General features: G+C 43.5%; 1 protein-coding gene across 1 annotated transcript in view; it reads right to left on the minus strand.

Moving 5' to 3' along the window:
* Window positions 1–26951, minus strand: part of LOC126456301 (leucine-rich repeat-containing protein 15-like) — a gene marked incomplete at its 5' end in the record, with an annotated part of 93280 nt that overhangs the window by 51841 nt on the left and 14488 nt on the right. Inside the window, one exon of the mRNA XM_050092052.1 lies at window positions 5334–5612. Within this exon, the coding sequence (XP_049948009.1) occupies window positions 5334–5612 (279 nt within the window). The remainder of the gene's footprint in view (window positions 1–5333; window positions 5613–26951) is intronic.

Raw genomic sequence — 26951 nt, forward strand, 5'->3', positions numbered from 1 at the left:
CTTGCAAAATCCCCGAACTGTCCCGGATAGAACGAGTCTGACGTTAGTTCCACCCCAGTGCGACCATCCACGATATCAACAAATGTGGGCCAGGTTGCCTCAGAATAGGATACAATGGCTTAGTTGCACCCTTTCAGTCCAGCCCAGAGTGGTTGCAAAGTCATGCTGCCAAATACTTTTCAAATTTGCCTTGACTCTGTAATCACTGAAATAACATCATGTACCCTCTCAAACCGTGAAGTTTAATTTTGTTTCGTCCTCGGCTTGTGGGTGCTCCACTTTTTTTTGTTAGGCAGTATATTCATAACACTGATGCAGGAAAGACCCTCGTTAACGAACTGGAGACATGGCCGTCACAGAAAATGCCGGAAGCTGTGATTTCGTTGCACAAGTCGCATTTTCCGGGGAGTACATCTCACGCGCACTCTGGCCCGAGTACTTTTCTGTGTAATTACATTTGAGTGAGGAAGAACTTCAGGCGCGTTTAGCGAGCGGTTGAATGCAGTACAAAATGATGCTCACGGTGAAACAGTGCATGTTTTTTGGTGGAGTGTTATGCCAAGCACAGTTCGTAGGAAACGAGCGCGAAACTGTTTTCACAAGAGTGTAAAACTGGAGGTGTACTGCCAAAATATCCAACAAAATCTCCAATGCAAAACGTAGCGACAAAATGATGCGAAAACGACTCTGTAGCGAATGAAAACTGTACTTATTCGACAAGAGTTCGAGTACCAGAAAACAGCAGGAACTGTTTAATCCATTTAATCAGTCCAGAAGAAAAAACGCATGTACCGGTATTTCCAGCAAGAGGGACCAACAGCGCATGAGGTCTTTGTAGTAAAAAGGACAATCAGGAGAGATAGAGCAATCTCCAGGCCACGCTATTCGCCTGAACACTCTCCAGGTGTGGCAAACTGAAGGGTCAGATGTACTTCAATAACGCTATTTTTGCTATATCTCAAGCAGAGATGCTACGCTTGTCTCACAGCGTCATAAATCGAGCACAGCGCTGCATCGACGTGGATGATGATTATTTTTAGCATCTTTTGTGATGTCCAATAACAAGGTTAAGTGCAGAATCAGTTCTGTTGCAAATACTTTACGATCCACTTTTAGTTTTCCCTATCCTGTATTAGAAATATCATTTTCTTATATACTTTATTCGCGTGACAATGACACAAAAGGCAGACGAGCACAGGCCAAGATGGTATTCTTGGCTAAAGTAGGTCTAGTATCAAACTTACGCCTTAACTTGAGAAATAAATTTAGGCAGTTCTAGACCTCAACTTTGTATGGACATAAACCACTGACTGTTTGGAATCGAAGCATTTTAGAAGTCATGCTTATAGTATTCTATGAGTGGTGAAATATAATCGAAAAAAGGGCAATGTGCAATCCTTTGTCACCAGTCGTCCGACATTTCGACGACGTCTTCGTGCCCACATATGGTCAGAGAAACAACTACCAGAGGATATGGGGGAACTTGAGTGACTGCAGCATCTGCTGTCAAAACACTGTAGCCTCAAATTTCAATGTGACCATAGAATCATTTCATTCCACATATCTTCAGTGGAAGGGTTCAAGAAGTTATAGGTTAGATTAAGAAAAACTGACACTAAATTTATTAGAGCATCCAAGACCAAACGAAAGACTTAATATGAATTAAAAGAGATACGATGTTGGGTGGCGGTAGGGAGTCAGTGGTTTGCTTCCATGACGTCAGAGGCAGGCAGCCAAGAGGACTACTCCTGTGGGGCGCACTGTACACCTGGAGAGAGGCTGCGCTGCTCAGGAGCCACCACTACCAGTAAAACCATAATTTTATCTGGATTTCCACTGCACAGGATCTGGTTGCCATGCCAATGACTACTGAACGGGTTCTGTAAAATAAGAAAGTCATCCTGAACACGAATATAGAAATATATTGGTGTCCACTGCGCTTAAAAAACAACAGGTACGACTACAATGCGTTAGGCACTCAATATTAAGATTGACGGGCGCGTCTAACAACAATCCTAGCTTGCATCCATTACATGACAGCAACATAGTTGCTCCGTTCTCATAAATCCGTTAATGATGGTGGCAAATTTTTGCTAAAAGACAGATTTTTGAAAAGCAGCTGGCAGCATAGGCCCAAATAATACTCGATGAGCGACTAAAGAGTCTAAATTCTTTGTATAGACAGATGTCACGTAGCTGGGATATGCCTTGAAGCTTGTGACATACCTGGGCAGTAACTTCGTGAGTAATTCTTAGGATACTAGATAACAGTTCTCATTTTTATTAAAAGTGAAACTCCTTCAGCTGTACTTAAGATTTCATATTTATTTCGCTACTAGTTTCGACGTTGAGTTAATGCCATCTTCAGGCGCATACACTTTGATGATATCAGTTGTGTGTGGCTGAGTACTAGAAGTCTGTGGTAAGACCAATACATGCTCCACATGGAAGGCGGGCAGTAACTAGTCTCACTGGTTACTGCACGTACTGGTCTCACCGCGGTCTTCTAGTACTCAGCCACACACAATTGATATCATCAAAGTGTACGAGCCCGAAGGTGGCGTTGACGCAACGTCGAAACCAGTAGCCAAATAAATATGAAATTTTAGGTACAGCTGGAGGAGTTTCATTTTTACTAAAAATTGTACCAGCTGATGTCCCACCATCATCCAATTTAAATGTGGATGTACGAAAAGATAACTGTTCGGTCACAGTTGACTAATGACGTCCCCAGTAACCCACACGATTACACAGAGAACATTTGCAGAAAGCGCACTGGAAAAATATAACATGTGTCCCATATTCTTTGAATATTTTTACACTACGTACTTGCATTAATGTCATTAGCAATAATTATATTTTCTGTAAACTACATGTGTTGAGGTTGTCTGCAGTGTCAGTTCGTGTTTTAGCGGTAGGAGTATAAATAAGATGCTCCATGCATTACATTTTGGAGACGGAGTGAGAGCGTGGGAAGCTGTTTTACTGTCAGTCGACTTCATTAAAAGTAGTAAATTTCAAAGCTAGGAGCAGAACGAATGTTTCGGTAAGCTGTGTTTAGTGCGGCGAAGCGAAGGAAACGTGAATAAGCATGTTTATTAATTGATGGTCCGCGGCTATGGATCAAGTCTTCCTGAAAGTAAATGCGGTTCCGCAGGGCGCTGCCCGTCCTGTGCCAGAGGTAGGCAGGCGAATCACTTGGCTTTCTCAAAAAGATAATCCGCCTCACAGTCTGAAAATGAGGAGGACATTTGGCTTTTAATGAGCGACCGCTTTCCATACTTCGCATGGAGTCAGGGCAGCAACCGAAACGTAGCTACATCTGTAATCATTACCTGCTGGATGAACCACCGACGAAGTGTAAAATATGCGGTCCTGGGGCGCCCTAAGACAGATGAAACCGTGATCCGTTATTGACTTTTATTTTTAGTAAGTAAGAGGTAAACACACGAGACTGTCGGAAGCAGCGTCAGTGACCAGACGTGCTATAACTAGACAGTACATTCAATGGAGTCAATAGAAGCATCGCACGCTATAGAAGCATGTTGAAGGTTAGGTGGACAGATAAGATAGCAAACAAGTAGGTTCCCTGCAGAATTACTGAGGATAGGAGGATATGACAACAATTGATACGATGGAGGGGACAAGGTGAAATAATATCCATAGAACTCGAGAGAACTGTGCAGGTTACAAACTCTAGGGCACACAGGCATATATCGAGCAAATACGCTGCAGGCCATTAAAACTGCTACACCAACAAGAAATGCAGGTGATAAACTGGTATTCATTGGACAAATATGTTATACTAGAACTGACATGTGATTACATTTTCACGCAATTTGGGTGGCTAGATCCTGAGAAATCAGTACCTAGAACAACCACATCTGGCCGTAATAAAGACCTTGATACGCCTGGGCATTGAGTCAAACAGAGCTTGGATGGCGTGTACAGGTACAGCTGCCCATGCAGCTTCAACACGATACCACAGTTCATCAAGAGTAGTGACTGGCGTATTGTGACGAGCCAGTTGCTCGGCCGCCATTGGCCAGACGTTTTCAATTGGTGAGAGACCTGGAGAATTTGCTGGCCAGGGCAGCAGTCGAACATTTCCTGTATCCAGAAAAGCCTATACAGGACCCGCAACATGCTGTCCTGCATAATCCAGCTGAAGTGTAGGGTTTCGCAGGGACTGAATAAAGAGTAGAGCCACGGGTCGTGACACATCTGAAATGTAGCGTCCACTGTTCAAAGTGCCGTCAATGCGAACAAGAGGTGACCGACACGTGTAAGCAATGGCACCCCATATTATCATGCCGGGTGATACGCCAGTATGGCGATGACGAATACAAGCTTCCAATGTGCGTTCACCGCAATGTCGCCAAACACGGATGCGACCATCATGATGCCGTAAACAGAACTTCGATTCATCCGAAAAAATGTCCTTTTGCCATTCGTGCATCCAGGTTCGTCGTTGGGTACACCATCGCAGGCGCTCCTGTCTGTGGTGCAGCTTCAAGTGTAACCGCAGCCATGGTCTCCGAGCTGATAGTGCTTGCTGCTGCAAACGTCGTCGAACTGTTCGTGCAGATGGTTGTTGTCTTGCAAACGTCCCCATCTGTTGACTCAGGGATCGAGACGGGATGCACAATCCGTTACAGGCATCCGGATAAGATGCCTGCATCTCGACTGCTAGGGATACGAGGCCGTTGGAATCCAGCACGGCGTTCCTTATTACCCTCCTGAAACCACCGATTCCATATTCTGCTAACAGTCATTGGATCTCGACCAACGCGAGCAGCAATGTCACGATACGATAAACCGCAATCGCCATAGGCTACAATTCAACCTTTATCAAAGTCGGAAACGTTGATGGTACGAATTTCTCCTACTTACACGAGGCATCACAACAACGTTTCACCAGGCAACGCCGGTCAACTGCTGTTTGTGTATGAGAAATCGGTTGGAAACTTTCCTCATGTCAGCACGTTGTAGGTGTCGCTACCGGCGCCAACCATGTGTGAATGCTCTGAAAAGCTAATCATCTGCATACCACAGCATCTTCTTCCCGACTGTTATTTCGCGTCTGTAGCACGTCATCTTCGTGGTGTAGCAATTTTAATGGCCAGTAGTGTAATTGAGGACGTTGGTTGTAAGTGACTCTCTGAGATGAAGTGGCTGGCACATGAGAGGAAGTTTTGACGATCTGCATCAGATCAGTCAGAATACTGATGAAAATAAAAATGGCGTTTCTTGCTGCAGGACAGACGCCACAATAACTCTGCGACGTACAGGAAATACTGCTACGTGCAAACATGGACGCGACTGGTTCTTACCTGGACGTCCTTGAAGACTTCAGGATTGAGGTCTCCGAGCCGGTTGCCGCTGAGGTCGAGCTCTGTGAGCTTGCCGAGCATGAGGAAGAGGCGCGGGCCCAGCTCGGCGAAGCGGTTCCTGGCCAGCGTGAGCACGCGCAGCTCCTGCAGGTGGCGGAACGTGCCGCTCGGCATCGACTCGATGCGGTTGTCGTCCAGGTGCAGCGCCTGCAGCTCGGCCAGCCCGCGGAAGTTGTGGTCCAGCACGTGCGAGATGTTGTTCTCTGTCAGGTTCAGCACCTGCGCACACGGACGTCTCACACCTCACGCATGGTGCCCCTGCTTTCAGACGATTGTAGGAGAACGGTACAAAGTACGAGAAAAATAAAGTGCTAAAAATGAAAAAAAGCTACAACCATACTACGTATTGTGAGATCTGAGTTTCTTCCGACGTATACAATGTTCAAATAACTTACGGGAATGTAGCCGGGTGACGCCGTCTTCTACAACCGTCTATATTTCAACCAACGGAATGAGTTAACGCTACCTCAGCCGTTGTTTAGTGATTTTCACTATCGATAACTGCTGGCGTCGGCCATCTGTGGCTGGTTTGGTGGATCTAGTGTTTACAATGTGTGTGTGTGTGTGTGTGTGTGTGTGTGTCTTATCTTTCCGGAATTGCGCTGTAAACCAATGTTGTAAATTTTCTTGCATACTGCTCTCCTGCTAGAGTTTCGCCTTGAAAATGACGAGATGATCCCCTGCCGTCCGCAGCTCGTGGTCTTGCGGTAGCGCTCACGCTTCCTGCGCACGGGATCCCGGGTTCGATTCGCGGCGGGGTCAGGGATTTTCTCTACCTCGTGATGACTGGATGTTGTGTGTTCTTCATCATCATTTCATCATCATTGACGCGCGCAAGTCGCCAAAGTGGCGTCACCCAAAAAGAACTTGCAATACGGCGGCCGAACTTCCTCGCATGGGGCCTCCCAGCCAACGATGCCATACGCCATTATTATTATTATCTCCTACCCAAATATCGGCAGTTGTCGACGACGTCAACCTATTGCATTCCTGTAAGTTACTTGAAAATATTTCGTATTGGAAGTTCTGCAGCTATCATCTACGCCAGAATGATACGTGGCTCCATGATGGAAAATATTAAATTTATGGCTCAAGTAGCTAAGCTCTTTTGATATCCAGCAGCCCACACAGTAGGACGTTGCTTACTTCGAAGCTAAGCATCCTGTCCTATACGTTCATCTTTGCAACCTACATTCACTTCAACCTCTCTGAGTAGAAAGTTTGCCCTCTGACTCTTCCCTCTATTACTAAATAAGCTAATAGTTAATGCCCCAGGACCTACAATTACGAAATATTTAAACTGTAACGATAGCACAGATAATGTTGAGGGGAAGGCGAACTACAGACAACGTTTTAGCCGGCCTGTGTGGCCGTGCGGTTCTAGGCGCTTCAGTCTGGAACCGCGTGACTGCTACGGTCGCCGATTCGAATAGATGTGTGTGATGTCCTTAGGTTAGTTAGGTTTAAGTAGTTCTAAGTTCTAGGGGACTGATGACCACAGATGTTAAGTCCCATAGTGCTCAGAGCCATTTGAACAACGTTTTATTTGCAGAGCACTTTCAACATGCAACAGGTCTACCATAGAGTCTACCTCCACTACGCTTTTCCGTCCTCCTCTGCATTACTGTTGTTCTGTATGGGATTCGTACCAGATAAAATTCACGGAGGATATCGAAAGGTTCAAAGAAACAGATCTTGTTTTGCATTATCACGAAATATGGAAGAGACTATCACCGATAAGAACAGTGCGTTGGTTTGGTAATCCTTAAAACAAAGGCGTTTTCCGTTGGGGCCAGATTGCTTCGCGAAATTTCAGTCACCAACTTCCTCCTCATAAAGCAAATCATTTTGTTAACACTAACCAAACAAGGAAGGAGTTATCATAGTAATAAAATTAGGTTAATCAGATCAAGCACGGAAGGATTTAAAAGTGTTCATTTTTCCAGCTCACTGTTCCAGAGTGTAACAGTAGAGAAATAGTCCGAAGGTAACTCCATGAATCCTCTGCCTGGTAGTCAAAATGATGATGATGATGTTGGGGTTGTGGGGCGCTCAACGGCGTGGTTATCAGCGCCCGTACAATTATCCAATCTTTGCTCAGTCCAATTTCGCCACTTTCCTGGATGATGATGAAATGATGAGGACAACACAAACACCCAGTCATCTCGAGGCAGGTGAAAATCCCTGACCCCGCCGGGAATCGAACCCGGGATCCCGTGCTCGGGAAGCTAGAACGCTACCGCGAGACCACGAGCGGCGGACTGGTAGTCAAGTGTGAATTGCAGAACACTCAAGAAGATGTATATGTAAAGTAGATGTGGGTGGTATATGTTATTAATGTATCCACTATTTTAGTGCTGCTGTGCTATAAAAGTCTTTTGCCCCTAATTCGATGCTGCAGGTCTTCAATTACTATTATTATCATCGAATCTACCGAGTCCATCTTTCCCATTCTTCTGTAACAGCACATTTTTAAATCTCTATTTGTCCTCTTATCTGTGGTGTTTATTGCCCCTTTCAGTTCCGTACGAGGGTACAGCTACTATCATGATAAAACAGTCAGAGGACGTATTATATTACTCTCCAGTCTACAGCAAGAAGACGAACAACTATTCCACAATAGTGCAGTAGGCGGTCCGGGTGGCCGAGCGGTTCTAGGCGCTACAGTCTGGAGCCGCGCGACCGCTACGGTCGCCCGGTTCGAATCCTGCCTCAGGCATGGATGTGTGTGATGTCCTTAGGTTAGTTGGGTTTAAGTAGTTCTAAGTTCTAGGGGACTGATGACCTCAGAAGTTAAGTCCTATAGTGCTCAGAGCCATTTGAACCACAGTGCAGTACGTCATTCAGCCAGTACACGACTACGGTTCTCCATCTCTGCGCTGGTGCCAGTATCACAACATTCCCAGTCGTACTGGGACCTGTAAATTGTTGCATTTTGACTATAAGAAATATTTTCGCTTACACAGAACTGTATATTGCTATTCTCTCTACCAACAACCTGTCTTTGCTGCAAGATTTTCCAGAACATTTGCTCACTCTTGTTTGTCAATGTTATATCAATGCTATATTTTTCAACTTGTATGCTTTGGGGATTATTTAATACCAAGCAGCTTGGTATTGATCACTGACTGATTCTGTAACCCTTTCGACATACTGTTCTATAAATACTCTCTTATTTCCTCACTATTTCTAATTTTCGGAATCTTGGCGTAGTACATTAACCTATGTGGAAATAGTAAGATGAAGTACGTGCATCGTCTTTTCATTTATTTCTGTCCAAGCATATTCAAGAACAATTTCTGTACTGAAATTGCCTGTCAAATGAAAACTTTTTTCCAGACCGAGATTCGAACTCGAGACCCTTGCCTTTCGCGTGCAAGTGCTCCACCGACTGAGCTACCCAGGCACTACGTGATGAACTAAGGTCACTGTTGGAGTCCCGGGCTCCAACAGCGCACAATCGGCAGTAGGGTGAAAATTTAATTGCGAATTTAGCTTTCCATTTTGCACCTTTCAATTTCGGGATTCCTGTCTTCAACAAGCTGTTATGAACGACTGTTGCGCATTTTTCTGTCTTGATATTTGATCTATGTTTCATATAGTATTTTACATCGGTACACTTTTCAGACTTTCACCCCCAGCCATCCCTGTAATAGAAGTTTAACACATTTCGTTATTCCATTCTGAAATGACAGAATTCACTTTGTTTGTACTGCAATCTTCTTCTGGAATTACAAAACTTACTGCGGGAGAGTAAGATTTTTTCCAAACGTGGAAAACTGTCAAGGTACATCGTCGTCATGTAGCAGCAAACAAATAGTTTGTTCAAATTTAAAAGCGTTGCAACCGAGAAACGAGAAAATCTTGTTAGTACAGTATTCAATAATCAATGTCTTACATTAATAATATATTACGCAGCAAAACCGGTGTGTGAAATCAAATGAAGAACAACTTTACCGGAAACTGGTCACAAGCGAAAAACACTTTGAAACAAAAGATTTTGGGAACTTTTGGGAAATTTTCTTTTTCAAGACAGCGAAGATAGTTAAGACACTGAAGACACTCAGTCCACTCCAAATATCACGTGTTCCATGGTAGAGGACCTCCTTCCGTCTCAAGGTACAACATGGTAAGTTTCCAAAAATATAGGGCTTAACCGTCCACAAGTTATGTAATTAGTTTTGAAAATATACTCAGTTTTACTCATCATAAGATTATGTGACTTTAATCTTTAATACAGTTGTACAGCACTTGAATAATACGAAGCTGTGGTAGTATTTACAAAGGCTGTACTGTACACAATCTGACGTCACACAACAATAAAAGGAGAAAAAAATCGCGGGACCTGCTTACTGCAGTCTCTGGTGCGCATTCCCTCACGGTATTGTAATTGGTCATTAGATTGAGACACTGACAATGATATACCATGTGTTCCTAGATACACTATGCACTAGAAATAACTCTCTCCTCAGCTGAGAAAAATTTTTCGTTATGTATCCACTACGTCAGGCATTCATTACCGCAAAATATTTTATTGTATTCGCGCCAACCTTCATTTCTAAATCCTGCTGTAAACAATAGTCCAAAAGAAATTAATTTTGAAGTTCTATTTACTATCGCTAAAAATGCATGAATCCTTCTGTAGTAAACTTACACGAAATTACTCAATTACTTACAATATTTTTTAGAATTCGATAATATTATTCACTTGAAATAGAAAGGCCATCGTTAAATGCTTTCAGACCAAGAATTGTAGACAATTCAGCTACTTCGTCAGATGTACAGAAGATTCATACAAATACCAGCATAGTACCGTAAGTACATGCGAGCCATTTATTTGGAGGGATGTAAGGCATAACCTGTCGAAGGATTGTATATGAATATCATACAGTCCGAAACGCAGCGGTTCACGTTTTGGCAATCTGTAATCTATGGTATTTACTGACAACCATATTGTACGTTCTCCAAGCAAGCTCGACATCCAATATCCTGTAAGCGATATCTTATCATGGAGAGGCAGTTTATGAAATTTAGTCAGATTTATCGTGGAAAGTAATCTCAGACCCTCAGCAACCTGATGGAAGAATATGGAAATGGGCCAAAACTGGTTTGGTGATTGATCACAAATCTGCATATAAATCAAACCATAACAAGGGGGAAAAACAAGGGACGCTATATGGCCAAGGGCACAAACGAAATCATAATACGGCATTGTTTTCTTCTTATTCGAATTCAATATGAATGCAGAATGCTTAACCTGCATACCTCAGTAAAATTTCATTAAATCATCACAGCAAGTAATGCACTGCAATAATTGAAATGTCAGGTAGAAATAAACAACTGATGGTCGTCTACAGTGAAGTTTCACAACTCTACATACTGTTAACACAGAGAATCTGTTAAACAAGAGTTTCATCGGTTTGCAGCCGGCAAACAAAAATTATACGAAAATGCAAATCATTACACCCACCGCACAATTAAGAGGTCGCACTTAACAGTGAATTGACAATTAACACCTTTTCTCATAATGGTAAAAGACAAGCGTTCGTCATTTAACTAACAGTACATCGCTACCACATACGAAATACCTCTCTCTAAGCAAAAACCAGTACTAAGCGGTTACACTTAACAACTGATCAAGAAAGTTTGAGATAACTGTTCATATACACATCAAATACGACACGCGATTTTTTCGCTGGTACCATACATAGCTGAAGCTACAACAAAAAATTCGTGAAGTACCAGGAATTGAACATAGGCTTTATGCTTTTCGCAGGCAATCACCTTACCAACAGCTTATCCTAGAACGATTCCCTGCCCAATCCTAACTCTCAGTTTCACTATGCCAAACACTTGCATGCATATTGTGAATGGCACAACCACAAGGGGACCAAGGCTCATTGACTGAGAGGGAAACTGCAGCTTATGTCACATTCCTGTTTATTTCATATTAGAGAAAGTGTTATGCTTTGGAAAACATTCACTTAAACATCCACTAGTCCCATGGTAGTAATAGAAGCCACCATGACATCTAGTCTGTATTAGGCAGACTAGGGCAGAACGAGCACAGAGTGCATAATAGTCAGATTTACCCACTCCTCGCTCCGACTCCTCTACGACAGTATGCAAAGTTGCCAGATTTCTCTCTCCCCTCACACTTATGCATCTGCCATACGAAAATTAGTCTACATATAAAATGGAAGGAAAGTCAAAAAATGGAGGAAATTCAAAATTTAGTGGGGAATTCAAAAATAGCACAATTATGCCACTGATCCCCCCCCCCCTCCCCGACCCAAGACCCTATGGTGTCACTCTGGAAGTAGAGCCGTTGTCCTAATGGATTTCAAGATGGCGGACCAGGGATACTGGTGCAGTCTGCATTGTTGCCAGGTTTCCCGTGACATCACTCCCCTGCCGGTACTAGTTAGACAACACATGGTTTTCTCCTGCCGCTGTGGATCTGTGGTTCTGGACAAAAAGCATTGTCTCCCAAATTCATCCACCCTCCCCTTGTGCTGTTTCTAGGACAAAGGGAATTGACCCACATGAAAGAAATGATTTAGCACTCAACAATTACAATTTACGTCAGTAATAACTTAGGAATATGAATATAATACTAGTGTGGACATCAGTTCACTTTCAATTTACAGGAAGAATAATAGTTCAACGTTTCATCGGCATCAATGTCAAATTTCCATCAAATCAAGTTACACCTACAGTGGAAATCAGTGTTAGTTCAAGAAAAATACTGTCATCTGTCAAAAAGTGTATGGTCACTGATGTTCAGCTATCAGAGAATCTACTACTACAGGTTGTTGGGAACTTGTTTCAATGTACAGTACGAATTTATTGCCACTTATCTTACTGTTTGAATCCAGGACAGAAAGAAGGTCAGCATCAATCGCAATGTCATGAGCCTTTTTACTGCATTGGTGATCTAGATTTCAACTGACTGTGCAGCCATCATCAGTGCACTTTATTAGTCATATAGGTTGAAGGCAATCGTGACGACACATTTTCCAACCTAACTCAGGCAAGTACCAGCGTTAGTCCAACTCAACCATTTGCATCTACTGAATGAATGTACTGCAATACCCCTAGTACTCTATTAACTGCATTATACGAATCACAAGTCCTTAAGAAGTATTATAGCGCATTTTCCTGCATAAAAATCCTTACAGCGGACTCTCGAGTTGTGGCTCGTGACTATCCGTACCATCCAACCTAGTTTACCTAACCTCCTAACTGACGTCGTATTAACACTTCTCTGTGATATAATAAGGATTAATTTATGGTACATACTATAGTTTTCTAAAGCTTGATGAAGTGCGCACTGGCTACAGCGCTGTGGTGGCCTTTCAAAATGCTTGATGAGTATTTTGTGCCTCTAGAACGTGTGGAGTCAAATCACAAGGTATATACTACGTTGTTAATACTGGATAAATTAACAGAAATGCTCTTCTATATACAATAACTAGAAACCCTCTTCCAGCGGTCACAGGCACCAGTGGACACATGTAGGGAGCAGCATTGTTGTCCAAAGTGCAAAGTGCATAAGTTGTTAAATTGTTGTTTGGTGCGTTCCTTCGTGTTTCAGTGAGGGAGTCTGAATGGGGTGGTAACCAAGAAACCAGTAGTGACTATGGATCAGAAACTATGTCCTGTAATGTGACTTGATCCTGGAGTAGCAGCCAAAACTATTGTCTTATAATTGAGTAAGAGCAGTACTATTGGAGACTGGATGTTTGGCAGCCATCAAAAGAGAATTTACAGATCTCTGGCCTATTTTGCTTTTTGTTATGTGGTTGCCCTACCTTCCGCCACATTGGGCTGGACAGAGGAGAGTCTACAGTAACGAACCGCGATATAAGATTCAATCCTGCTACAATGGTTTGAGAAGGAATGCTGATGACTCAGCCGTCAAATTCGTCTGATCTGAATGCATCTGAAACGCAATTTGCAGGAGTTGTGTAAATATATCTGTGAGATACCTCTAGAAGGAACTGCTGAATATCTGTTTCGTTTGCATGCTAGACCTGCTGACAAGCGTAAACCTGCATGCAGAATGTAGATTAAGTTGTAGCAGCAGACCTCACTATCACGACCATACACAACCGTCGTCAGCAAAAAACTTCCGAGACAAGCCTTTGCTGAAGGAAACATAATTGCGTTCATCCGAAATAATTTTGGAAATTATGTGGCAGTATACAGTGTCTATGTCTAATAATTAACTCGATACATCTTCAACATAGGTGTCGTAATACAAGGGCTTAATCGTGCTACATTGGTTTGAAGGTGTGTGTAGAGTAGTTCACTATGATCGTACTCTCATACAAAAATTTGTGGCACCTCTCCGACTTGCTACTTTAACTGTATGATATTTGGTGTAGTGTACTTTAGTTAGGTACAGAGAAACGCAGGGATTACCCTACTGTAAAAATTTCATCACTAGATAAATATGTACACTAGTGCATTATTCACTTGAGAGTTACAGTGCCGGTAAAACTGTGAAATTGCATGAAGCATATTAAATCATTATCATATGATCATGAACACTTTTCTCAAATACAGTGTAACCGTTCTTGAACTTTGTAAGTTACAGAAAGCAGATCGAAGACATATTGTTGGAACTATTCTCGGAAAACACCATGTGCTGCAAAGGAAAATCATCACAGAAGTGCAAATACTTTCCGCACCATTTACAAGAACTTTCATTCCAAAAAACATTAACAAGTCGTTATATCAAAGCACTCTTTTCCAATGTTACCTGGATTCTAGCTAATGTATACACGACACAAGATCCCTTGTTGAGGAAAACGTATTCATACCGTTGTAAATTATTTAAAAACCTTGTGGAAACCTCTGATGTCGGTACTAACATAAATATTTGTCAAAAACTGTGGAACGCTCAGTTCCTTACTTTTTTGTGGTTTTGAGTCCACCTCGTAATGGAAAAGCCTTAACGTTGCAACCCAATGCCTTTGTTCTGCACATATCAAATTTATACCTATTAATTTCTACATGTTCTGCTACCTATGTTGTACTTTCAGAAACAAACCAATTCTTGAATTTATCGAGGTTATTATGAGTTGTCTGAATGAAAAGATCGCTACCGCTGAACTAGATGCTCAATGCCACCCAGCAAACCTATTAAAGGAATCCGACATGCAGAATCGACGAGTAATGAAAGTAACAGCACGGCGCGAAAGTAGTTAGATAGCGTGCTCCCGTTGCCTTGTCATGTGTACTCAGGCATGTGATGTGCATCGCCAAGCTAATGCGTCGTTATTGAACTGCGACATACGATTCACTGTAATGCTGAAGAGAACTTCCTCAGCTGCGACAGTGGTGTGCAACAGCAATGGATGTGTCAATTCCTGCAGTGTTTTTAAAACTGAGGCGTGTTTAAGACTTTAGAAATACATATAAAAGTGATGCATTGCGGGAACAAAGAGGCCAGAAACCGTCCAGTTATAGTTAGCCTTGCTCTGTGTGGGAATTCGTGTAGTCTACTATGGTGGGATATTCAGTTCGCACTGGACAGCAGATGTTTTCCTACGTGCCAAACTGGAGGCACAATTGCATTATCACAGGACTTCTGCCTGCCTGTCTGCCAGGAGACTGCATGACATCATATGGACTGTTCTACACGATAACTGCACTGACTTGAATGGAGGCAGTCTACCTAAGTGTGTACATCTCACCAGTGGTGGCAGACCAGTGCTTGTACAGGCACCCCCAGCCCAGTCAGATGGTCCTCCAGAGGCTTGATGGCTGATGATCACAGGAGCCTCAACACCTGAGCGACGTGTCTCGGAGTCAGCGGAGCGGCAATGCCAGGCTCGGCACATTAAACAGGTCAACTGGCAATTGACATGTCGTGAGACAGCATGGGAAATACCTAACAGGTGCTAATGTAAGTTAAGTTCTGAGTGTAAACCTCTCCTGTTCCTGTCCCACATTCTCAAGAATTCTAGGTGCCTGGAAACCCCATATGCTATGCGAAGAAGCTATACAGTGTTTAAAGTTGGGATTAATGGTCTAGTTCTGATAACCACAAGGTTTACCATCATTTCAACCTTAAGGTAAGTGAATTTCTCACCATATTAAGTGTAGGAACTGAAAGTAGGTTAGCAGGAAAGTCCGGGCTGGTTACTACCTGTAGGGTGAAGAATATAGTTATGTAGCCAATAGGATAATACTGACAGGCTTGGACCTGCATGAGAAAGTCACTGTTTCTTATGATTGTGGTTAGCAGTCTAGTATCTCACCAGGAAAAGTCCAGACTGGTTATTGCATGTAGGGTGAACAGTATGTTTAGGTTTCGACGGGCTTTGACTTACTTCCTTATTCCAACAGAGAGGTTTGGACCTGCCGGGGAACAGGCTTAGAATTACATGGTGCAAAAATACCCTTCCTCTCAGGTGAGGCAATGCCCTTTGTTCTTGCAAAGGGGGAGGGGGATGACCTTGTGACCTTGGGAGACAGCGCTCTTCGTTCCAGAAAATTTGGGTCACAGGGGCAGGAGAAAAACATCTTTTGTTTAACAGGCAGGCTTGTACATGCATGGGAAACAAACATGTTTGTCTCAGGTGAGTGACATCAGGGGAAATCTGGCAACAATGCAGACTGTCCACTATCCTGAATTCCAGTAGAACAAGATACCATCTTGGATATCCAACCAATTTAATCTTTGGTCAACTGACCTATTTCCACAGTGGCATCATAGGACTGAGATGAAAACTCACTAGCACAATTTGGCTACTTTTTAAATCTCCTGTCATATTACTTAATTTTCAGGTACTTTTTAATTACTGACAGTTTTAATTGAAGGGGGAAGGAAGGAAAGAGGGAGGGAAGGAGAGGAACAATTCATTGCTTATTTGTTCTGGTTGTGTTTCACATTTCTGTTGTTGTTTTTGTGGCTTTTTCATGGAAAGAGCTCTTTGTGCATGAAAGCTTTTGTTGTACTTCTTCACTGTAGTAACTTTCGTGTCATGTTCCATGTTGGATGGCTCATGCTGGCAGTACTGCATACTGTAAACACACACGTGTTTAACACACAATGAAAACTGCAAGTGACATAATGTAATGAATGTGGGTTAAAAAAAAAAAAGTAAAGAAAACGTTGGAAATCGCCCATATGGAATATGGAGACCGAGCAAACACATCTCCAGAGCCACACAGCAAACACGTGGTCTAGCAAGATTGAAAGTTGCAAGTGTAGCCAACTATAATTTAACCCAACAAAACTTGTGCTGCAGAAGTTGTTTCTAACCCGAAAAACGATCTGAAGACCCGAGAAAACGTAATACAGTAAAATACTCATCACTACCACATAATTCATTTATTATACGTATAAAATACACTCCTGGAAATTGAAATAAGAACACCGTGAATTCATTGTCCCAGGAAGGGGAAACTTTATTGACACATTCCTGGGGTCAGATACATCACATGATCACACTGACAGAACCACAGGAACATAGACACAGGCAACAGAGCATGCACAATGTCGGCACTAGTACAGTGTATATCCACCTTTCGCAGCAATGCAGGCTGCTATTCTCCCATGGAGACGATCGTAGAGATGCTGGATGTAGTCCTGTGGAACGGCTTGCCATGCCATTTCCACCTGGCGCCTCAGTTGGACCAGCGTTCGTGCTGGACGTGCAGACCGCGTGAGACGACGCTTCATCCAGTCCCAAACATGCTCAATGGGGGACAGATCCGGAGATCTTGCTGGCCAGGGTAGTTGACTTACACCTTCTAGAGCACGTTGGGTGGCACGGGATACATGCGGACGTGCATTGTCCTGTTGGAACAGCAAGTTCCCTTGCCGGTCTAGTAATGGTAGAACGATGGGTTCGATGACGGTTTGGATGTACCGTGCACTATTCAGTGTCCCCTCGACGATCACCAGTGGTGTACGGCCAGTGTAGGAGATCGCTCCCCACACCATGATGCCGGGTGTTGGCCCTGTGTGCCTCGGTCGTATGCAGTCCTGATTGTGGCGCTCACCTGCACGGCGCCAAACACGCATACGACCATCATTGGCACCAAGGCAGAAGCGACTCTCATCGCTGAAGACGACACGTCTCCATTCGTCCCTCCATTCACGCCTGTCGCGACACCACTGGAGGCGGGCTGCACGATGTTGGGGCGTGAGCGGAAGACGGCCTAACGGTGTGCGGGACCGTAGCCCAGCTTCATGGAGACGGTTGCGAATGGTCCTCGCCGATACCCCAGGAGCAACAGTGTCCCTAATTAGCTGGGAAGTGGCAGTGCGGTCCCCTACGGCACTGCGTAGGATCCTACGGTCTTGGCGTGCATCCGTGCGTCGCTGCGGTCCGGTCCCAGGTCGACGGGCACGTGCACCTTCCGCCGACCACTGGCGACAACATCGATATACTGTGGAGACCTCACGCCCCACGTGTTGAGCAATTCGGCGGTACGTCCACCCAGCCTCCCGCATGCCCACTATACGCCCTCGCTCAAAGTCCGTCAACTGCACGTACGGTTCACGTCCACGCTGTCGCGGCATGCTACCAGTGTTAAAGACTGCGATGGAGCTCCGTATGCCACGGCAAACTGGCTGACACTGACGGCGGCGATGCACAAATGCTGCGCAGCTAGCGCCATTCGACGGCCAACACCGCGGTTCCTGGTGTGTCCGCTGTGCCGTGCGTGTGATCATTGCTTGTACAGCCCTCTCGCAGTGTCCGGAGCAAGTATGGTGGGTCTGACACACCGGTGTCAATGTGTTCTTTTTTCCATTTCCAGGAGTGTATATATTACAGACCACTGAAGACGCTTCATAAATAAAAGGAGCTAAACGCGTACGGCAGAAAACCAATTGCCTTTCTTTTAGTTGCAAAGGTGGAACTTATCTCCCTGGATTTTGAGGGAACTAAGGAACGACGGGAACGTTTAATTGTGGGTGGCAGTCTCGTGGAATCTTTTGAGAGACATGTCTTGTGAAATAGTTTTCTGTCGAATTTATGAATTCAGAAGATTAAATGAAGAAATTGTTTTATTTGATATTTACAACATCATTAACTCGACAGATCTAAAAACATTACATTTATTTGTACAGCCATTTATGGATACCTAAGTGACACCGTTAAAAGTAGACAATAAGGCCAATTTCAAGAGGATCAGATAATCAAATTGATTTTATATTTTACTGAAGTGAACATGCCGTTCTACGATACTTACTTCAGTACAATGACGGAAGTCCGTTCAGTGGACACAATGTGCATACGTTATTGAATACAGGCGTGCTACGGTATTCATAACTGAAATGTAAATACGTATTAAGTCCTTAATTAAATCAGCCCTTCAGCTACTCACAATGTTCTCTGTTTAAAATTACTTATAATCTTCTTTACTTTAGCCAGTGACCTTCATCCATTGGCAACCATATATCCTGTTATGTAAAATAAAGAAAAATTGACTGATCTTCGTGTAACACCACGAAACATGTTAGAAAATCATTGAACTATGGGACATCTGTTATGCTGAAGGCAGAATTATTCAAGAAAGCACGGTCAAAAAAATTAATTCAAGATAAGATTACTTGATTGTAACTGACTATAGAACTACTCACTTGTGTTCGCTATTTTATTCGCCTGAAGAAGGAATGGTGACGTTAAGCACGTGATTTAAGTCAACTCCGAAGCAGCTGATACATCACACTCCATAAATGGGGCGTCATAGGAAGACTACCTATATTGCAATAGTACTGCATGTTGAAAATAAGGAAATGCAATTTACTGCTACCCAGAAATCTGTATGTTATCGGTTACATCGAGAAAGACACACATCTAATGTCGGACTGTTCTCTGAATTCTTGTGTTTTAGATTTTAGTGGCTCCTTCTCTCTTTCCAACAATAGTTCCTCGTAATGCTATAATATTACGACTGCTATCCTGTTTCACTATACGACTGTTTAAGCTACAACGTAACAAGAGGTGAGATAGTCAGAATTGAAGAAAGCAGCGGGCGTATGATGGAGAACAATTATATTTTGCAACCCTCATCTCAAGTAAACAATGATTTCATCACCAGTTTTATTTACACGTAATCTCGATTTCCTTATTCCTATGTGTAACATGCTACCACTCATGAAAATCACAGCACTCTTTATTCATTTGTTAGATCTTGCGAACAACAAATGCAGGTAAACTGGTAGATTCTGTCTCCTAGATTCCCGAAAGGTGTTCGCCATTGTACGATATCGTGGACTTCCACTGAAGATACGATCAAACGGAGTATCTTATCAAGTGTGTATTTGGCCCAAGGTGAGGAGTACTTGACATCTGTAGTACGTCGTAATGAAAGGTGAAAGTTCTAAGGAAATGAAAGTAACGAAATTCGTGTCCCTTGAAAGCGTAATAGTACGTCCAATGTTCTCAATTTACATCAACGATATGTCAGATGGGATCAGCAGCATTGTAAGGTGCTACTGCGTACAGCACGGTGTCTCTGATGAACCGTCTTGCGGTAATCCACAGGGACTTTATGCTAGATTGAACGAATTGTGACTCTCTTCAAATGGAGGTAAATGTCGGGTAATAACCATAGTAAAGCGATAGAAACAGATAATGTGAGGTACAGGATTTGTGGTCAACATCTAGAACACGCTGAATCGGCGGTATTACTAAAAAATATATGAAATACCACGATCACTTAAAGTCAGTATTTGGGATGGCACATGGAAGACAAATCGTTGCAATAGCAGTGAGGGGGTAGGACAAGACAAGTCAAACACCGTGAGAAATGCTGATGGTAACCAAGCCTGCAGGTCGCGCTGCTGTATTTGGCCACCGAAGTCACCTGTGCATTGCCTTCAATGCATTGAAAGTGTCAGTCGTGATCAGAACAGTATTTTACGTTTACCTGAGAGCAGTATGTCAGACCTAAGCGAACGCGAACGATGACAAGCTGTTGGAGCTCCAATGATGAATACTCCCTTAACCAATGTAGACGAAGTGTTCGGTGTTTTGAGAGGCACCGTACCGAAGATTAAGCCACATTGTGGATGAAAGTGTGTACTGAGTCTTGAACGACCGTGACGTACGGTCATTGAAGAGGACCGTGACGAAAAAACTGCTAAAGTCACTGCGAAACTGAATGTCGCACTCCCGAACACTATCAAACACCAAAACGACATTAAGGGCCATCGTAACAAGAAAAAGGGGTACCGAAACCATAAAACTTGGGCCATGGAGCGATGTAAGAAAGTTATTTGGTTGTACGAGTCTTTTTTCACACTATTTCCGACTTCTGACCGAGATTACATCGCGGAGGTTGGGAGTCCATATTCTGAAATTACATGGGCCGCATGGTTACTCTGAAAATTCGCATTACTGCCAAGGATTATGTAAATCCAACTCATATTACAATGTTTGATCCCAAATGGTGATGCTGTGTTGCAAAACAATAGGTTCCCTGTTGAGACAGCTGGTTTGTGAGCACGAGTACACAACTGGCCATTAAAATTGCTGCACCACGAAGATGACGTGCTACAGATGCGAAATTTAACCGACAGGAAAAAGATGTTGTGATATGCAAATTATTAGCTTTACCGAGCATTCACACAAGGCTGGCGCCGGTGGCGACACCTACAACATGCTGACATGAGGAAAGTTTCCAACCGATTTCTCATGCACAAACAGCAGTTGACAGGCGTTGCCTGGAGAAACGTTATTGTGATGCCTCGTGTAAGGAGGAGAAATGCGTACCATCACGTTTCAGACTTTGATAAAGGTCGGATTGTAGCCTATCACGTTTCCGAATTATCGTATCGCGACATTGCTGATCGCGACGGTGGAGATCCAATGACTATTAGCATAATACGGAATCGGCGGGTTCAGGAGGGTCATACGGAACGCCGTGCTGGATCCCAACGGCCTCGTATCACTAGCAGTCGAGATGACAGGCATCTTATCCGCATGGCTGTAACGGATCGTGCAGCCACGTCTCGATCCCTGAGTCAACAGATGGGGACGTTTGCAAGACAACAACCATCTGCACGAACAGTTCGACGACGTTTGCAGCAGCATGGACTATCAGCTCGGAGACCATGGTTGCGGTTACCTTTGAAGCTGCACCACAGACACGAGCGCCCGCGATGGTGTACTGAACGACGAACCTGGGTGCACGAATGCAAAACGTCATTTTTTCGGATGAATCGAAGTTCTGTTTACGGCATCATGATGGTCGCATCCGTGTTTGGCGACATCGCGGTGAACGCACATTGGAAGCGTGTATTCGTCATCGCCATACTGGCGTATCACCTGGCGTGTTGGTATGGGGTGCCATTGGTTACACGTCTCGGTCACCTCTTGTACACATTGACGGCACTTTGAACAGTGAACGTTACATTTCAGATGTGCTACGACCCGTAGCTCTAGCCTTCATTCGATCCCTGCGAAACCTTACATTTCAGCAGGATAATGCTCGACCGCATGTTGGAGGTCCTGTACGGGCCTTTTTGGATACAGAAAATGTTCGACTGTTGCCCTGGCCAGCACGTTCTTCAGATATCTAACCAATCGAAAACGTCTGGTCAATGGTGGCCGAGCAACTGTCTCGTCACAATACGCCAGTCACTACTCTTAATGAACTGTGGTATCGTGTTGAAGGTGCATGGGCAGCTGTACCTGTACACGCCATCCAAGCTCTGTTTGACTGAATGCCCAGGCGTATCAAGGCCGTTATTACGGCCAGAGGTGGTTGCTTTTGGGTACTAATTTCTCAGGATCTATAAACCCAAATTGCGTGAAAATGTAATCACATGTCATTTCTAGAATAATATATTTGTCCAATGAATACCAGTTCATCATCTACGTTACTTCTTGGTGCAGCAATTTTAATGGCCAGTAGTGTATGAATTGTCGCATCTGTCCTGACCACTGCAGTCACCAGATCTCAAAATTATTCAGTCTTTCTGATCTCCTTTGGAGGGAAGGGTGCGTGATCACCGTCCACCTGCATCACCATTTCCTGAACTTACCACAACTTCGCACGGAGAATAAGATTCCATTCAGAATCATACAAGACCTATAAAAATCTATTCCGAGACGGCTGGAGATTGTTCTCCTACACCATTAATCTCACACGGCACAGATGTAACAACGTATTCCTCTGGAAAGAACTAGGGAATAATTCTGGACCATCGTTTAGAGTGGACTGAGCACACAACTGCGGTCTGTAAGAAGGCGTACGCATCACTTCATCCACTACAAAAATTAAAAAAATAAAAATTTCGTTTGGAGCCTAAACAGTAGCTCGTACAGCACTAAAATTCCCCACACGTGACTACGGTAACGCCATTCTCCAAAGACTTTCGTAAGACAACTCACGCAGGTGGAATAATGTAGGCAGCCTCTTTCCCTTCTTTCAGAATACGAATGAAATAGGAAATAAAGAATATTTGTACAGTGTACACTCCAACATTCAGTGTACAGCGGCTTGTGAAGTATTTAAATATATGTATAAACAATAAGTTTCCTTTAATTTACGTCTATGGTCACAATCTCTTTGTTTAACAGATTACCGTTTTCGGTCTTCAATGACCATCATCAGATCTATTTCATAAAAAGTCCAGTACATTAGGACTTTGTTCTTATGAAACAGATCTGATGATGGTAATTAAAGACCGAAACCGGTAATCTGTTAAACAAAGAGATTGTGGTTCAAATGGCTCTGAGCACTATGGGACTTAACAGCTGTGGTCATCAGTCCCCTAGAACTTAGAACTACTTAAACCTAACTAACCTAAGGACATCACACACATCCATGCCCGAGGCAGGATTCGAACCTGCGACCGTAGCAGTCGCGCGGTTCCGGACTGCGCGCCTAGAACCGCGAGACCACCGCGGCCGGCAAAAGAGATTGTGACCATAGACGTAAATTAAAGGAAACTGATTACACATACGGGTTACTGTGTTTTTTCGCGATGATGTCTCAGCTTGTGAAATGTATAATCCACGTTGGAAAAGTACTACAAATAATTCTTGCTGCTGTGTAGGCACTATTCTGATAAATCTTACATCATCCTTCTGTGGCGAGCGCATAGATACAAAACAGAATTCCTCATCAGCGCAGTACGTTCCTTACTATCATTTTACACATTCAATTCCCTGAAGTAGCGAGTGCATCTCAGCACTGTAGACCACCAGCGTACTGCGTCAACTCCGAGAAACGAAAAACGCCACTGGCAACACAACCAATACTTGACTAAAAATCTGGGCTCCCCATTGATCACGGACAGGCGACTCGTAATTTAGGTTGGCGTGAGAGAACGGAATCTGACACGCGCTCTGCCAGAGGCGGACACGGCGAGCCGTCTGTTGGGCCCCCGAGATCCATCAAAGCGAACGCGCATCGATCGGATGCTGGCTACTAATCCCTGCCCGCGTGCGATGACGTTATCTGAGCATTGATTCACGTCCAGGGGACCAGGGGGTTGTTTAATGCATTTCCAATTTAAATGCGAGTGACGTCATCCCGCGTCCGTCTGCAGTCCCTCACGGCGTGCAGCGAAAGGGGTGGCTCGAGCACGTGGTGCCAGTCGAAACCCTTTGCGGACGCCGGCCCCTCGCTAGGGGAGGATCAACTTCATTAGTGCACGCTCTGCGAGGTAAGCCTATCCTTTTTGCCCGGGAAAGCCTTCCGAGTGAAGAAGTTCGAACTGAAGGGAACTGCCATTTTTGAAGATGCAACTCTGTAGACATACATCAAAACCCATCCGTACCAAAGCGAAGGTTTATGTTGGAGCTGTGATAAATTACGTCTATGACAGCAGCACATAGTAAAATGCACATTTATTAGCTTTCATGAGGCATTTATTACGCAGCTTCGAAGAAAGCGTGGACCTGTGTGTTGAGCAGTGTCTTTGCATTGCTTTTCGAAGGGAAGCCGTGGTACCTCAAAGTTCATCATATACGCATTTCCATTTACAGCGGGCTGCGTTTCTAACAGTCCTAACGATGGTCGATTAATAATACTTATAAATACACAATAAATTGGGAAAAAATTGTATTTTCTTTCCTGAATTCCGATTTCCTTTCAGAATTCAGTCTGGTGGTCAGCCATTTAGATGTCTTTACGTTTTCTTTTCTTTCGAGTTGCTACTGTAACGAAACCCGCAAGAGCAGTTTGTATGGGAAGATGGTAAAAATTTTAAATTTCAGACGTCGATGTTTCTGATCGAATTAGAATACGACTACTACAATGTTTGGAATTTCCATAACTGCTTACGACGTGCAAACGTAACACATCTTTAAATTATTTGTTCTGCCTGTTCTACCTCTTGTTGTTAAATAAATACAAACGTCAACGTGCTACCATGTTAAAAGCACTGGTTGATACTAATTAAACTTTCATAACATGCTGGTGATTTCGAAGAAAAAAGGGATAGTAAAATATTTAAATCCTCTCTTTGTTTCTGCATTTGCTTTAGGAAAGACCGAAAATTCTTTTGGCAGTGCTTAATGCTAAAATGTGATATAACCTTTTGTTGTAATAGGCAATGAAGCTTACCCATTTTACACAGTTTGTTAAAATCTTACGGAAGGCATCAGTCAATGATAAAAAAAGAACACTTCAACAGTAATTTTATCAAGAACACGAGGAAATCGCAAAAGTGTGTAGTAGAGGGTGTGTAGTAGAGGGTGACGCAGGTACGAAAGACCACACCAGATATATCAAGAATTCATAAATATGTCGAGGTGTGGTTTCTACTAAAATGAACAATATGGCGAATTTTCTGACGTTCGGAAGTAATTTATGTCGTACATAGTCGTCGAATTACGACACCGACATTTTTCTTAATGGAGCTAGAGATATACGAGTATGTTTAGTCTGTGGCATTTGGAAGAAACTGCTAAGAGAACTTCAGCGACATAACCTGTATGGGATTTGATCAAATTGTATCAAGTTACTAGCCGGCCGGAGTGGCCGAGCGGTTAAAGGCGCTACAGTCTGGAACCGCACGACCGCTACGGTCGCAGGTTCTAATCCTGCCTCGGGCATGGATGTGTGTGATGTCCTTAGGTTAGTTAGGTTTAAGTAGTTCTAAGTTCTAGGGGACTTATGACCACAGCAGTTGAGTCCCGTAGTGCTCAGAGCCATTTGAACCTTTTGTATCAAGTTAATAGCGCCGCAAACTATTGTCCCTCCATCAAGAGAAGAGGTCCCACAAACGTTGGACCTGTTGTACCAAATGGAAGAAAGCACGTTAGTCTCGTACGATTCACGTGTTTATTATCACGGCAGTCATACCAAGTGTTCAAAACGTTGACCTTGGACATTGCTACACGGTGTGGAGTGATTCAGGAGAATCAATACCACACTCTGAATTTCATATGGAGTTAGCGGCAGCAAAGGCTCGACTAATCACTCATTTGATGCCTTTCGGAGTCGTCGATGTTACCTCATAGACCTCTTGTTTTCTCGCCGCGGATGAAAGCATTGAAATGGTAAGTTTGACGAGTGTGCAGACCATTTTGCGCTTCCTGAACGATCTTTCCATACTCTCCAAATGTTCTGTTAAGGCGATCTGTTATTACACGTGCGCAACGGGAGGGACATCCGTCATGTTGGTACCATACTGATGTTCAGGGGGATACCTTCCAATAACTGCGACAGTTCTTAGGAATTTGAGGTACTTGAGCGTATTTAAATTCTCATCTACAAAACGGAGACCAATGATGCGGCTCTTGAAAACATGCATGAAACGTTGATAAAACAAGAGGGTACTTTTTAGTACTTCCGTCAGCCAGCGTGGATTTGCATCTGATGGTTCGTGCATATTACGAAGATTGACTTGCCCATGGGTTGTTGACGATGCTACTATCTTAAACAAAATTTTGCATACATACGCAGCATCACTTTGGTTTTCCCTAGATACCATTCGGAGAATTTAATAATATTGGAAACCATTGTCATGAAGCTGTAGATGCACCGAAATGTGGAGAGTATGAGAATGCATTGGAATCTAGTGTACACGGACCACACTTTTGGTTGATTCCTCTCTTACTTCCGAGATGGTTCTTAGTAACATTTGCAATGTGTGTTACTCCTGCTAAAATGACACTTTCTTTTCCTTCACCTATTTCATTCTCTACACTTCCAGTTTCTAAAACTTTCTTATAATGTTTGGAAAGACAGATCGTAAGTGCTTGAACAGAAATGGATACTCTTCAGCACACAACTGCACACCTGCTCTAATAACTTGGAAACATTCACCATAAACCACGTCCACTTTTCAGCTAGTGTATACATTGTGATTGTCTCAGTACCTTAACGAGCAAATTACCGTATTACTACAATAGCAGAACACTGACTGACGGGCTTCAAGCGCGCAGGTAAAGACACAGAACCCAATATCATTTCTCTCGCCTCCCCTTCGTTGTCTACGTCCAGCCATCCAGATATAGGTTTTACGTAATTTCTCTAAGCCGCTTAGAGCAAATGCCGGGAGGTTACCTCTAATAAGAAACGGCCGATTTCTTTCCCTATCATTCCCTAACACAAGCTAGTGCTTCG

Source organism: Schistocerca serialis, chromosome 2 (assembly GCF_023864345.2).
Source record: "Schistocerca serialis cubense isolate TAMUIC-IGC-003099 chromosome 2, iqSchSeri2.2, whole genome shotgun sequence".
NCBI classification, from domain to species: domain Eukaryota; kingdom Metazoa; phylum Arthropoda; class Insecta; order Orthoptera; family Acrididae; genus Schistocerca; species Schistocerca serialis.